Source organism: Ascidiella aspersa, chromosome 1, assembly GCF_963924565.1.
Source record: "Ascidiella aspersa chromosome 1, kaAscAspe10.2, whole genome shotgun sequence".
Classification (NCBI taxonomy): domain Eukaryota; kingdom Metazoa; phylum Chordata; class Ascidiacea; order Phlebobranchia; family Ascidiidae; genus Ascidiella; species Ascidiella aspersa.
In genome coordinates this window covers 13054712-13071298 of record NC_139447.1, presented here as the reverse complement: position 1 = coordinate 13071298, position 16587 = coordinate 13054712, and the positions used below count along the sequence as shown (strand labels likewise).

Sequence of the window (16587 nt, the reverse complement as noted above, 5' to 3'; positions counted from 1 at the left end):
TTTGTTGAAACCATTTGGATCAATATTATATGGAATTACCCAATTGTTGGCTTGAAATAGGCTAGGGTAGATTTTTATGCAAAATAGGCCCCATAAAGGTTATTAGGGTATCATAATGCTACAACTAATTAATCACTGGAAAACTAACTAAGCTGTAGCCTATCTGAAGCTAACTTAATTTCATTTATTATTTACTCATATTTTTCTGTAGTTAAACATTGCTTTCGATGCATGTTATACCTAAACGATAAGAAAATAGCTTACCGCCTGTTTTGTATAACCTAATGTGAAATAAATATAATTTTGCCTAACAAATTTTAGTTTCAAAAACTCTTGAAAGAACCAACTTTTTTCTGAAGTTAAATATCATTAGGCTCCATGATTGTTTCATGTTGTAAGGCTTAACACACATAAAGTAAGTGTGAATAGGTAAATATTACTCTAAATATTAGGTTTTCAGTTTATTCTGCCGCAGACAACAATATTAAACTACATCAAGAAATATTTTTTGCTTTCTTAAGAAAATGGCCGTGTGACCAACCACGACGGCAAGCTCACTAAAAGCAAGCGCGTTAGCGCGTAGCCTACTTAATGCTTACACGCATGCTTTCTACTGCAGCACTCGCACGCGCATAATACAGGACTTCCCAAGTGCCTTCGAAACGGTTCTTACGACAAAAAATGAATTACCCACTTGGACTAAAGCAAAGGCGTAAAACACTTTTATTTAAAAATAGTCAAAATGCAAGAGTGGATAGGCAAGACCAGTGATTCTCAACCTTTTTTACAGCAAGAGCCGCATTTCAAACCTAAGGTTTGCAAGGAGCCGCATAAAAACAACAGTAGGCATATAATTAAAAAACATTAAGAAAGCAACTAGAAAACAACAAATATACATTACGCTAGCCTAGGCTAACTAATTAACAGTGTTTGCCATAGCTTGTCGATCAGGACTAAATATATTGTGATGTAACAGACCACAAAATTATTTTAAAGAGCCGGATGGAAGTACCAGGTAACATCAGTACTTCGTACTCGGGATCCTTGCTGATACAATTCATTAATTCTTGATTTCTCTTACTTACTTTGTTGCAATTCTGCTACTTCTAACTAATTTTTCACTCGGTTAGAGAGCCGCAAAATGTTCAGTTGAGAGCCGCATGCGGCTCTGAGAGCCGCGGTTGAGAATCACTGGGCAAGACAAACGAACCCCGGTGACATTTCACCAACTCTTTTGTTTTTATTAGAGATTGCAGGGAAGTAGGGGCATTTTAATGAGCCTTTAACTATTTCTTGGAGCTGCAAACGCAATCTACAGTGAAAAACAACAATGGATGAGAGATGAGGTGAAGTTAAAAACGAAGCAAAATAAAACAAGAAATAAAAAAGCAATTAAAGTGAACGACATATAATTGCGCCACATAAACAAGCAACAAGAGCAACGCTATAGTTGCCTTAAACATTGTATAGAATTACTAAACAACATTTTTACGCTTTACAAAGGCATATCATTTATTACATTACATGTAACGTATTCAGAACGTTTTAATATGTGCATATTCCTTACATCGAAAGGTGGACAAATTATCATTTCTATTTTTCAGTCCTATATCGTGGTAATAGAAGACTTGTTATTGTTTTCTCAATGCAATAAAAGTAGGTTATTTATTACATACTCAACGTGTTTTAGATATGCCTATTTTTACTTACCTTGGTGTTAAACTGAGGAGGTTATGACATAAACGGCATATTTCTAAACGTTGCGTAACTTGCAAAGCACAGGCCAGTCGTACAAATTGCCCTTTGTGTAGATTGCGAGCTTGTTTTAGGTTGTGTACACATTGGCAAAGGCGAGTTTAATAGACATGCAGGTAAAACGCGCGTGTAATGCGGTTTTCCTCGTGCAGAAAACCGCCCTGACATAGCGAAGCTTGCTGACAAGCGTTTCGCGTTTTTGCGGTACGCCAACTAGTACAGCCCAATGCGTAAGCAATAAGATGAATGTGGGACGATAGCGATCGTTTCCCCGTATCTGAAAACGGGCGTCGTTACGAACGCATCAAAAACTAGTCCCACGCAAATTTTTCGTTTCGGAGGCTTCGTAATCATCCCGCCGGTTCCCGAGTAACTTGCTGCCGGCCAAATGCCAACCAAACACGACGATATGTGCCTTCGGAAGCAAATTACTACCAGCGCCTTGGAGCGATAAACACCAATGTTGAGAAAGTGCAGAGGCAATTAGCGCTGTGCTGCGATGTTACGCACGTCAAATGAGCAACCAAAATGAGGCAAAATATTGTGTTTAGTCGTCGTCGCCAATGTGGGACTTTTACGTGATTTGCTTTTTGGTACGCTCATACGACGATGTATATAATTTCATAGTGTTGACCAATTTAAGGCTCCGTAAACACGGTTATTCGTCGTTTTAATATTTTGCCAACTTCCGCAATTAGAAAATATCTTTCATTTAATACAAACTAAATATTTAAAGGTACTAAAGTATTATTAAACTTACAAGCATTCGGGAGAAAATTTCTTAAAAGATCTTATTTTGTTCACAAAAAACAATACACAGTTTAGCAGTTGATAAATATAATTTTATCCGCTAGGTGTCATCACTATATTTTACACTTACCAATGGCTATACACACTGCAGGCATGCGAAAAAAAATACACCACAGACATGCGATTAACTACGACTGTACCGTGGAAAACAAACATGGAAGTTGTCAGATAACTTAAACTTTAGAGCCTTTCGTGACCAATGACGCCCTGTGCTCATTTGGAATTAAAACGCGGATAAATGTGTTTGTGCTGCGATGCATTAGAAACTGTAGCGCACGTGTTTTATTTTTGTACTAAAGTAGTACCTTTCCGGAAAAAAGTAACTGCCTGGATCTCGGCGAAACTTCTGATTGATTTACGCCCTAACCCTGTCATATGTTGTTTGGTATTGTGACAGATCAATCTGAACCCCTTTTGAATTGTTTGTTGTTGTGTGCGCGTTTTGTTAATTACCGTTGTAAGTACGCTGAATCAGTGCCGAATTTCAATATGAACCTCAGTGTGGTCAAATCGGTCCAGAAATCGGAACTTCTTATTGCCACTAAGAATACTAAAATTAATGACTTTCTCTGCAAGTAGAGAGGGCTATTTCACAGCTCAGTACAAGTAACCCCGAATCCCCAACTGTATTTTAATTCCTGCTAAATCGTCGCTTTCCGACATGTGTTTTATCTCGCCGATTTATTTATTTCGAATAAAAAAAAACATTCGGATTATATGAAGTTGGCAGCTATTGGTAATGTGGTCATAGAATATATTGACAATGTGATTATAAAGTAAAAAATATTTACAGTCAATCGATTATGAAATCTAAAACAAAATTTGGCTCTTTAAACACAGTTAGCAGTTTATAAATTAGGGCGAGAAAAAACAATTATTACTTTAAGAAACAGCGCTAAAATGTTGAACGATTCGCCAGCTCTAAGATTGGAATTCTTTTCGGTTTCGTAACTTTTGAGACAAATGTAAAGAAAATTCCATTTGTTGCGCTGTGCTCTTTAAGGTACTTTGTTCAACAGCATATAAGGATGAAAACTGCTGTAAGCTGGTAATGATGAACCGTGCGACGGCAATTAAGATCGATTTAACTACACAATCAAAGCCCAAGTTTTAACAGTACTATTGGCATTTCTATTCGTGGCGGCCATTTTTCATGGAAATCGTAACACGCCTCTGTCGAAAGACTGCAACTTGCGTGTAAGCGATTTTGTAATTAAACTCCACCAAGGAGTGCTCCATGTTTTTAAGAGTGTCATTTACCGTAGTTTGTCCTAAAACACTTAGTAAGTAAGAACGAAATTGTAAAATGCAGCAACCTACGTAATATATATCAAATATTGGTTACTGCATTTTACAAAAGTAGGTTACTCCATTTTACGAAACGATTCCGTGGCATCTTATTACATATATAACACATTCTGCTTTTATGCTCATTATCTTTTACTAATTTAATGAAAGTGCATTACAAAACCAAATATATTCTAAATACTATAGCAGTAGCCTATAGCTCATCATTTGTCTACGGACTCTGCTATTCATTTAGATTAAAGTGATTCGACACGGTTCCTAGTCGTCGTACTTTAAATAGCTAAAAATATTTGTTTCAAACAAACCCATACCTTTTATAATAACAATATTAATATACAGTTTATATTATGAATATTTGTAAAGTGAAAATAGATTTAATAAACTGTTTCCCAGTTTAGGAGTAGTTCTTATTTACCTTTATGGTGACATTAACTTGATTAATATAATCAAAGAGATACATTTTCTTACAAGAAATACACTTTTATTGCTTTGGACGCTCGACGGGGTTCTATCGGCATCTTTGCTTGAAGTTATTGCGCGAAAATACAAAAACAATAAGGCGTTTAATTATTGGTGGAATACCTGATTTTCAATATTTTAATTCAAAACTTGAAGAATTAGGATATTTCGGATCTATTGGTTCACACGTGGCTGCAGAAGTCTGAATAACTTATATACCTTACTTATTTTACTTTTCAACAAAATTAAACAGACTGGTTGAACAAATTAAATAAAGATTAACGTAGCCCAGAAATGGCTAAATATCTTTCTATTTAAACACAAAAGTAAGTGCTTGATTGAATGTTATCAGTCAGACGCTTAAAGGCAGGCGCCATTTTGAATTACAATGATGTACGCTTGAAGCCAAAGTTTCAAGTCGTAGTTACGAAGCAACAGCTGTTTCTAAATATATACTAAATTTTTGAGTGACGCGAAGGTTGTTTTTCGCTTGTACCCCAAGTAGAAACCTACTGCCCATCTGGTGATTAAAATCTGTAAACAACAAGTCTAATGTCTTCATTTTTCCTCGATTGAGTAGCTGACTAAGGCTTGTTGCTTAAAATATATCGATCAACTCTACCTGATTTGTTTATAATATTTATTTACTCTTGAACGTTCAATTATATCCAATTAATTGCCAGGATGTTTTTGTTATGATTTTTGTTAACGAAACATTGTTTTCAATTTCGAAGAACTTGTATTTTGCAGTAGTACAGTGGACAGATAAAACACGAGCTAAGTGTTGCAATGCACCCAACGCAACAGACACACGACATACAGATCTAAAATTGGTGGAGATATGCGCAAAATCTATTGGGGCAGCAGCTATCGGTGGCAATTTGCCCAATTAGAATGACAGATGAAATATCTTTAATCAGAAATAACGGGCGTATAAAACGACAGTGAACAGCGTATGTTGAAAAATGCAAAAGTGAAGGAAGCAATAAAAGTATAAAGGACAATATTAAGGCGTTGGTCATTAAAGACATAACGAATTGCATGACATTCGATATTAAATATTACGCCGAAAGGTAAAGTTTAAATATCTTTAAAGGTAAATGAATAATTAGTTCGCAACGTATTATAATACGAAAAAGTTAAATTCCTAAATTGTTTAATTTGTTAGTTTAATCTAACATACTTTGATAGATATGAGTATTATAGCTAAAAAAATTCTATAAATATAATAAGGTTTCAGTTAAGTACCTCCGCGTAACCCTGCAAAGCAAAATGTATACAACAACAAAAAAGCGTGCTTAAATATTTCGCATATAAATAAATTAGAAGTAGAAAAAATATATGTCGCAATTGGATAAAAAGTAAAAACATAAGTAAAAACTGTTTGTATTAAATAAAACAGTAAACAAACATACTGCAGTGCCACCAATATGAAAAACAGAGTGCAATAAATATTAATGTGTCGGATTCTCGCTAGCAGTATAACTTATAAGCACAAGCGTAGCGGTCGCATTCGGTGAGAAAACATCGACATCACAAACAGAAGTGCAGGAACACTCTGTTCGCGTTCACAAACTTTACGTGCAAGTGCAGTGTGAAGTGCAATTCTCAGCGGGCGAGCCAACGCGGCCCGCTGTCCTTCGTGCAATCTAATGTTTTCCTTCTTTCGAAAATGATATTGGCGGTCGTCGGCCGCACAAAGCCCGCCTGGTATAAAACACTACTTCTACGGTGGGGGCTTAACGCGCGATCGACAGAGCAGAGATCCCGCTCGGAGAAAGGGTCCGGCTGGCAGCTTCAGGAGGACAAAAAAGCAAGCATAACTACAGCGTCTGGCTCCCCGCCTCTACTTGTCGCCGTAGCAGCATACGATTCCAGCATCGGGTTGATTAACGAGACTTTTGGAAAAAGTGATCCTGGAACGAAAGGCGAAGTTAAGACCCTATGTTCTGCAACAAGAATCAGAATCACTGCTTCTGTACAAGGCTAGATTGTATTGTTGGGCGGAATGTGTGTATTTATCGTGTCGAAAACAAAACACAACGATCCGTACAATTTTTTTTTATATTTATATAAACGCAATAAACATTTACTGAAACTTAAAATATATATTTTTATATAGTAAACTAAATAAAACTTGGCACAAATTCATGCAAACATGCGGAATCAAGGAACAGAAAGCACAATAAGCAAATAAAATATATATAAAAAAGGGAATAAATAAATTTAATGTTGTATGAAAGCTTCCTTTTTAAAAAAAGTTTCTCGTTTTATTATATGTAAAAAAAATATTCTTTTCAGAGAGAGGACTACAGAGTTGCTGAGAATAACACCGAAATATTAGATCATATTTTTCTTGTTGATGTTCGTAGCCAATTACTATTCGATCGTGTGCAAAATGGCATGGATGTTATCGGGAGTAAAAAAACGTTACAAGCCTCAGAAGCAAGACAGGCTACGCGATTGCCATCTTGCGAAAACATCGCATATATAATTTACAGTTAAATACAGGCGCAATAAACACTATTGGACAAGAACATGTCCGCCGCCGCTGCAATAAAGAGCGCGTTGTCATCATGCAAAGAAAAGAAGAAATGATAAAAAGGTCTACAGAATCAAAAGGGTCGAGAGATGGCATATGCCCCCGATGCAAGTTAAAACCACTAAATTACGTTAGTACGACTCGCGTCTATAGAATTACCCACAGGGTAATGCACAAAGACTGTGCGTCGTTTTCCATGAGAAGTTACGCCGAATAGCACAAGCTAATACAGGCAGGTTACAAATAAGAACAGGCAAAATAAACATGCAAAACGTGCCGATCAGGTAAATGCAAAGATACATGGCTAGATTTACAACGCGTATAAAACATGCGAAAGGTTAAAATGCGAAAGTAGAAATGGAATAACACCCTGATATTCATGCGATGGCGGTTTCCACTGAGAAACTGCGGTTATAACAAAAGCGCAAAAACAAAGTACAATCGATTGAATAATTCGTGTCTAGCACACGCAAGTCAAAATGTTAAGTGCGGAATGGCACTTGTAAATGCGTTCAAAACAAGCTACGGTTTCTACCAGCTACAAGTTGAAGCTGACAAGTGTTATTATCGCCACAGGTGTTGCAAAATTTCGAATGCAGTGAAAAACATTTGCCTATTTTTAGCCGAAAATTTGGTCGGATTATATCTGCCGTACTTCAACCTACTTCGAGAACGAGTCTTTTCATAATTATGTAAAATATCGTGCTTACTTAGTTAAAAAATTTACTGAAACTAAATTTATGCTGATTAAGAGTTGATATTCTTAAATTGGACTATTGTCGCGATAACTTTTACAGTGGCGGATTAGGTGTCAAGTCAGAAACGATCGACACATGCAAAGCATTGAAATTTCGCGATTTGCAAAGACCCTGAGCCCTTTTTGGGCACCGATTTCGGGTTTGCTACAGGTATATAGCATAACATGCATACATGCTGGTGTTAGTTTTGCCGCTTTCGTGCATTTATTTGTTTAGTCGCCGGAGGTTTTCTTATTGCGGCACTCACATTTTTTCTCCGTGCTCTTGATGATTCTGGTCGCTTCTTCGACGGTGTCGACCCTGTCGCTGCTCACGGCCCCGGCGATCGCTCGCAAGACTTGCTCGCCATCCTCGCTCACCAGCAGGTCTTTGACGACTTCGTAAAGGTCACGACGATGTCGCTGCCTCTTGTTCTTGTTCTTGCGGTGACGACCGCCCCTGTTTCGGCGGCGCTTTCCCTTTCCCTTTCGGCCCCTTCCCTTTCGTCGCCGGTGCTTGCGACCGCCGCTGCCGTGGCCGCTGCTGCTGCTGCCGCTGACCTCAGTAACGCTGGTCTGCGACAGAGCGTTGTCGCTGCTCTCGTAGTCTTGCCCGCTGGTGTCGATGCCGCCCATCAGGTGGGCGAGGATGTAGCGCCGCTCGTTGGTGACGCGCGAGCGTCCGAACTGGTCGACAAGCCGGTGGTCTGCGGTGGCGCGCTTGCTGCACAGAAAATGACAACGATTAAAGTTACGGTGGCGCAATACTTGTGGTCACGATCGAACCTCAAACCTTAGCTTTCTCAGCGCAAAAACGCTTTATTCTAGATTGTATTCTCGGTTTAGGTTAGCATTTTTGCCTAGAAGATTATCTTGTATACTTAAATTAGCATGTATATTTATCGTATGGGTTAGACAATTTTCCTAAAGCGTATTGTCTCAACAAAGACCTAGGAAGATAACAACTCACCTAATTTTGTGTTGTTGTTCCTCCTCTTGCGAGAAGAAATCCATTGATCGGATAGCTCGGGATGTCACGCCGCTGAGAGCGCTCAGGGCTCCAAGAATGATGCAGATCATTTTCGTAACATTCATGATGTTCGTGTCTATTTACGCAATTAAATAACAGTTCAGAAAGAATATGATTACTGTAATGTTCGTTTTCTAAAAAGAAAAAAAATAGCACACCATGAGACACAACTTGCCAATAAGTTTTACAAGCAACGTAAGACAAAATGTTAATACTGAGACGATTTCACATTCTCTAACAGAGTATATGTATATATACATCATTTCCACTTATCCTTAGAATTCCGTTTCCGGACTAAATCACAGCGTTTGACGCGTGGTCTAACTGAATCGTAAAACCCCGACGCTCGCTTTTATACACTGGCGCCTTTTTTTGGAAGAAAAAATGTAAGAATTCTCGATTGGGCTTTTCGCGCTGTCGCAGCGTCAACGACCCAGGTCCTCGACCCGGTGCAATATTCCTGTTGGTTTTAGCGTTGCACACGAATTAAGCATGCTGACAAATTGTTACTGGTCGGACATTTCTTAAATCAAAATCACCCTCACGTGATTTGCCGAGAATCGGTGACAACAAATCGTAACGAGAAAAGTCGCATTCTGAAACCGCTAGAATTTCTCCTAAAACGATTCGGAATTTTCTTGCTGTCATATTTTCTATTGATTACCACATTATTTGTTTTTGGCCTTTAGGAATTTGTAAGACAACCTTCAAATAGATATATCGAATTTTCAAATCTTTCGTGTAGCTAAGTGCATTTATATTACCTAAATATGAGCGTATGTAAAGATACAAGAAAATCGCATTTAGTTTGACGGCCTAAATATGACGGTAAAATTGTATAGTCACGATTAATCTGCCCTCGCGAGCTCACTTTATCTGGATGACGCAAGTCTAAAAGAATCTGCGTACGCCTATTTCGGTCGGCGACCTGACAGCGACTGTCAAAATTCAAAGTGGGAAGGATTGTTTCGAGTGACGTTTAGCCGCTGCTTTCGGCTTGTTAATGGCGCTTGTTTACGGCGGCCAATCGGTCACATCGCTTGTGTGTGTGCATCGCGAAAAACGCGAGCCTCGTCAGTACCAAGGATCTGCTTTCAGGCGGTAAATCGGATTAGCCACCTCGTCAGGCACCACAAACGCCATCTATATAGACAAACGAATCGCATCGCGAAGTGGCGATCCATGTAACTGTGCGTGCCTTTACGTCGCTTTCCGTGGTTTCGACACGCACGTTGCCGCCGTTTCTGGCCGATGAACTTTTGGGAGGGATTCATCACAGGGCAACCGCCCGATTTACACCTTTGATTAAGCTCATGTCGCCTCCGAACATACAAGCAAGGTAATCCCATTTTCTCGGCCATGGGGTCAGCGCACGTTGCCTTAAGTACAGAAAATGAGGCGTGTAACGAATTTGAAGGAGAAAATGCCATCGTTTTTATATTTATGTCGCTTAAAAGGCCCCCACCTTTATCCTGTGGGGTCGCAAAGAAAACGTTACTTTTGAAACCGAAATAATCGTCGCGTTGTCCCGGCGGTGTCGTCTTGCGCAATCCTTGGGAATTTCTCGAGCACAATAACAACGGCACAATGATTTTACTTCGCTGAAGCCATGGCATGACTATTACAAACCATGACGTCACAAAGGCTTTTTTTTTATAAACCCCACCAAACTGTTTATAAAAATCAATAAAAGCCGAAAATTCCCAGAGCGTCGTGAGAAATCGTGCTACATAACAAACTTGAAGTCCCTGAAGTTATTCTGTCTCATTATTTACGATCGAGGAAGGATGTTTGACTGGTGTCGCTTAGACTTCAAAATTAGCACATTCTTTGGTTCCTTAAAGGCGGATGCTAAATGCTGCTACAAACTGCTGAGATATCGTATCGCGACATCCCTTGACGTCACAGAACTTCTATTTTTATTGCGAGTTTTCACGCCTTCTTGATATCGAAACCCGTCACTAAAAAACTAGCCGAAGACGAGGGAGTAGACTTACCGAATTCCTAATGTCCCTGGTACATTTTATATGGATTCAAAAAATCTGTATGTTAAGTGAAATGAGGATGTATATATGACAAAAAAGTTGTGTGTTTAAAAGTAAACCAATAGCAATGGATACTTCTACTGCATGGGGTCTCGTGTACCACAAATATCCAGACTTCTAAGCAATATCTCGGTTTATCGCGAAATAGCCAGTCCATTTCGTTTTGCCAATCATCGTCACTTCTAGAAACAGCTTTGGGTCGACTGTTAACAATAATAACTTTTACGCGCCGGGGATACGCTTGACCCAAGAGAGACCGAGACATGTATACGACGGTTACAACTTACCGCTAAAAATAGAAACATAGCGACTGCTTAGCGCCCTGTCAGCAAATAACGTTGCCATTGTTTGAGCGAAGTGGGATTTTAACGCAGTTTTGGGAAACCCTTAAAACACGTGGTTTAAGCGTGGGAAACTAGCTTACACAGTTGTACTGATTTATTTGCCGATGTGTAATTTGATGTCGGTGAAAAGATATAGATGGATGAAAAATAACAAATATTTTAATCCCGGCAGCTTTATATTAAAGTTAATGCTGAAAATAGGCATTATGACTCCAGCTCATGCTCAGTGTTGATGTATTTCGGTCTGGATAGTATTACTTAAAAAGAAATCCTGCTGTAGGCCTTTATTTTGTTCAAAGTAATTATTCCAAGGATTCACAAACGCCGAAAAACATTCTACAAGTTTTCGTCGAATGCCAATAAGTTGTACAATGATGCATACATTTTAAATAGGATTGGGAATATAAATTGATGATCTAGTTTAGGTATAGATTAATCAAACATCAGCCATAAATTAAAACAATTTTTTTTCAGTGCCAAGTTTAGCTCGAGTATTAACTATTTATGCTGCCACAGCAATAGCTGATGTACTAGGAACCACGTTACAACAAGCTGAACAAGGACAACAAATTCAGTAAAAAAAAAATATAAATCCTATTGTATTCAAATCCTACTGTGCTTCACCTGAAAATATATATCGCTTGATATTACGCATTAATTACAAAATACCGGCTTGGTGAAAAACAATACCGGCTTCTTCAAAAACGGCCACTCGTTTATTGTTTTTTCCAAATATCGTTTTTTCCAATACCGTTTGGTACAAACCGTTTAGTTTATGGACAAATATGCCTATTTTGTTTATCTCTACTGGAAAGTGTTTTATTGATTACATTGTGGGTGATGCTCACTGACAAAGATATAAAACATTAAATAAAATGGATAGTTTCTGAAGCATCATGCTACGAATAAATATCCTTTTTATATTTTATGAGGGTGTTTTTTCCACTCAGGTTTATTTATAAGACACTCTTGGTACCAATAAATACTTTCATTCTGTAACTATTTTTTGGTAAACGCGTTGGTTCACCCTACTTAATGAGAATGTTATACGACCTCTATGACCTCTCGGTTGTCAACAATTCTCCTGGATTCATAGGATTGATTAGGCGTTGAAACTGTTGGAAAACACGAGAACGATGGGTCTTACGATTTAGGGCGTGGGCTTCAATTGAATGGCAAAGTATCAAGGGGCTTAAGCATATGGTGTGGTTCCCATCGAAGGGCCAGTTTTCCTTTTGCTTTAGCTGAATTTATATGGCGCTTGTGGTTTGTAGTACTGCCTTGTGTAAAAAAATAGGTGTGGGCGGCTTACACGCCGCCTTTGGATCGAAAATTTTCTATTATTGGATCATTGCTGAATTGAATGATATAATTTAACCACAGGTTGGGCGATGATTTCTATTTTCGGATTTCCCGTAAACACCAGTAGTGCAACAAACATACAATTTCGCAAATCGTAGGAATTCGGAAACGGATTGGAAAAATGCATTATTTTCATTGCAAAAGTTCCGCCCATACAATTAATTAAAACAGAACCTGAGCAAAATAATTTCAGCGGCGACACTTAATAACCGTTTAAAGCCCGTTTTGTAATTCAAAGATGCTTTGTTTGATATGGCTTGCATAATAGAATTTAATACCAAGTACAATTGTAAACTTTAAATAAACAGATAAGTTACCAGAAAAAAACAGAGAACCAGTGGAATAACATATACTGCATTCGGAAGCGTTTTTTGGTAAATCGCTATTAAAATATTATTAATTATTGGCTGACCATATTAATTATTGGCTGACCATAACTACAAAAATGGTTGTTTTGCCGTTGCACTCAAGTGCTGCCTTTACATATAGGCCAGCTAACGAAATTCTGCATTGCGGATTGGCGCTTTCGCTTTTAATGATCTTTGTTTTGGCGCAAATGAATGCTACTTCCACAGGTACGCGTTTCACCGTGGCATATTTGTGCCAAAAAAAAACGCCAGATGCACTAATTATATTCTCAATCAACACAACAACGCTGGACGCATGCTAATTTCCTGCTTAGCGTTGGTGCATTTCGTCATTTGCGTGACGCAGTAAAACGTCATCGAGAAATACATGTAAGCCAAAAAATATAATTGAGAGGGCATTGTAGTAAACCCACTGAAAGGTTATTATGATTATTAATCGAACAGCACCTGCAGTAGTAAGCTCCTTCGGTGAATATAAATCACATTTGCTCTTACGTAAAATTGACAGGCCTTTTTACTGACTGTCGTGGCATTTCTACTTTGGTTGGTTATATATATGTGCTTACCAATAACAAGAAATACGATAAAAATTACGCTAGGCTTGATTTTCGTATACAATTTTTTTACAAATAAGCGTATACAAAGTAGACTTAATGAGCTCTAATATTTTGCTTAAAAAATACCTAATAGAGATAATATAAAAATGTAAACTTACCGTTTAAACGTAGCACACAGTAATCAAAAAATAAATCCACAAAGAAGCAGTCTTCGCTTTTCCAGAACAAAATGTCCGGTCAGGAATTTTTTTTAGCAGGGTCGTTATGGCAGTAGCCTAACCCTGCGGTCTTGTAATTGCTATGAAAATCAAATGCAGTTGCACATTAATCTACATCGGTCGAAAAAAGCTCAACGTAAAACAGGAAACATTACTCTCCAACTTTTCTCTACATTACTCCTATAGTTGTAGCCTGGGCGGCATCAACGACTCTTTACAGCATTTCCGCTTTATTATCACCTATTATAAAACATCTCGTTTACTCATTTCGGTTTTGTTGCATAAATTCGTCGAAACCGCGTTGCCTACGCCTGTCGTCCGTCAAATGAAATCTTGACTCTGCAATTAGCGAAGGGTAAGCAGGTGGGTACCCTACACCTCACCCCCATGGCGAGCGTGAGAAAGATAAGTTTCAACGTTGGACACGTTCCCACTTGGTGCCTATGCGCCGCTCCTTGTTCTTTCGTTTTGCTGAGGTCTCGCGACAGGCTTGTGCCTTATTATTGTTTTTGTTAGTAAGCTTGTTTGCGCCAGTCGACCCCTCCCCCCTGCCGCGATATAAACACGGTTGCTTTTCGTGTTTTACGGCGAAACGACAGGGCGCGAGGCGCAACGACGGCTAAAAATGTGCCAGGCGACGATTGGCAGCCAGGCAGTCGTGGAGGAGACAAGGGATTGTGAATGGCGGCGACAGTCGCCCCCGTTCCGGGCGATTTCCATTAACAAGCTGATTGCTTTTCGAACAACGGGCCAAACGGACGTTGCCGGAATCACTTTCGGTGCTGATTTCATTGGGAGCTTGTGGCCATCTGACAGCGCTAAAAGGACACCCGATACCCATTTAATTGGCCAGCTATGAGTCTGCGCCAAAGGATCGGGTCCGCACAACAATGGCAGATATGTCGAAATAAGTTGAAGTGATGCGTTGGCAGGAGACCAACATCGCAAAAGCGGTCGAGCGTCGCCACCCTTAGATTTAAATCTGTCGCGAACGTGTCCTGTAGCTTTGATCTCGTGAAAAGGGTTTTATTGCCTCTTCTCAAACCATGCGCGTGACTAAAGCAAATTTTGCCGGAAGAGTGTGACGCACCAAAGATGCCGACGATGTCGTTGAATTTATCCTCTAAACGATTTCCACGTTCCTTTACCACGCAAATGTCTACTATTGTCACAACAGACCTCCCGAAAATTGAATGTCTGCGATATTAGTCACTATATAGTGGCGGCATTTTTCTGTCCGGACAGTTTGGAGGAAACTTCCGACGCGAAAGTTTAGTCGCGTGACAAATCGTTATGTGAAAGTTTTGAACCCACTGTTGTGTTATGACGATTTTTTAAGGCTTTAAAAGAAATTCGGGAAGGTCCGCTCCAAACGTATTCGTTAAGCCAAGTGCCGTTTGCGCGTACCCGGCACTTTGAGTTCCTAATTCGAGCCACTGTATAAACTACGCGACTCGCTTTGTCGCACGACGCTTATTGTCGCCGCTCATGGTGCCAATCGTGAAAACAATGATTCAATTTGCGCCGTGGTCGCGAAAATTTTCCACCGCCGCCCAATGTGCGTGCGTAGCGGTCGCGTTGCTCTGCCACCGTCCCACGCAATTGCAGAATACGCGTTGCTTAAATTGCAATATGTGCCACAACTTACAAACCGCTGATGGCTGCCGTTTCGCCTCGCGTATCATTTAATGCTTTTTCGTGGCCATGTCGAATAGGGAAAAGTACCGCGCTGATATTACATATCTTGTACTTTGGCAGACAATTATGTCATTTACGTATCTTGCTCAGTTCGTTTTCCGAATTGAACGATAAGAGTTTAATTTATTTCTCATAAACCGCTTCAATGCCTTCAATTTATGTATTGGGTTTTTCACGCCCTGTAGTGGCATGTGTTTATATAAGTTAAGGGACTAAGCGGACAATTGTTAGCTTAAAATAAAAACGCAGTGGCATATGCACATTTTAGTGAGAACAGATTGAAAATAGTTTCAAAGAAAATTACCGCTATTTCGTTAACTTCATGGTTATAATTTTTAAGAAATTTTACATTATTTTTTATAATGATCGATAGGAAAGTCGCCCGCAAATCTAAGGGAGAAACGTATGTCGCCGGAAGCTAATGGCTTGTAAGCAGGGCGGAAAGAAGTAATTTTAAGAATATCCGTTACAAGTAATTCAAGGGAACAAAGCGAAACCATGCGAAGTAGTGGTTAATCGAGACGGCTAAATTCAACCACTGCGTTCAACATCAAACACTCCTTGACCCCAAAATTATGAGTGGAACAGCAAGGATGTTTGAGCATGTCGATTGTGAATTACCTCCACTTAAGTAAAGCCAGTGACGCAAGTGAAACTTGACGCTTCCTGTTGTAACATGGCGGCACTTCAGCCAGGCTGAGTCCAAGCTATGTCCGTTATGTATTAATTGACAGCGCACACCTTCTAATAAACCAGTTAAGGGACCGCCAATATTGTGCGTGTTCGCAATCCGCCAATTTGGCCTCGATCAAAGGCGAGCCCGGGCATTTTCAGATTAACGGAAAACCTGCGATTACCTAAGACAATGAGGCGATATTAAGTCCCGTGGCGAGTGACACCTACGCCATTGGCCTGGAGCGACGATTACCGCATTCGGGTCGGCCTTGAACGTGAAGCAGTTAACGTTACGGGGTAGCAGAGGTGTCAGACACGCGCCTTCTCCGTCATATCGTTACCGGGCACTTTACTGCGAAAGGCCCCGTGTGGGAAGCAAAAAATGGGCGTTTCTCGTAATTACAACAGGGCAAAAGCTGTAGCTCAGCGATCACGACTATTGTCTAGTTATCCCTTTACTTTCGGCGAACCTTTGTCCCGTAACATGAAACCATGGAAAGTTTCGCTGTTCGCCTTAAAAGTGTCCAATCCTGTTCAAACAACAAAATGGCAAATACAAATTAGAAAACCGCTAGTTGCGTAGCGCAGTGGTCTTCAACCTTTTTAACAAGCGACCCCAATTTGAATAAAATGTAATCAAAATTTACATTGCGACCCCTTTGATTTTGTGTCAGATATGA

The 16587-nt window shown here is 39.5% G+C and overlaps 1 protein-coding gene across 1 annotated transcript; it reads right to left on the bottom strand.

Annotated features, from left to right (window-relative positions):
- Positions 1-6284: 6284 nt before the first annotated feature.
- LOC146167607 (uncharacterized) lies at positions 6285-13622 on the bottom strand. The gene is made up of 3 exons (XM_083388986.1): positions 13475-13622; positions 8581-8716; positions 6285-8334 (listed from the first exon to the last, which is right to left on the bottom strand). Exons 2-3 carry the CDS (start codon positions 8703-8705, stop codon positions 7845-7847), a joined length of 615 nt encoding a protein of 204 aa, XP_083245112.1. The 5' UTR covers positions 8706-8716; positions 13475-13622; the 3' UTR covers positions 6285-7844.
- Between the last annotated feature and the right edge of the window lie 2965 nt (positions 13623-16587).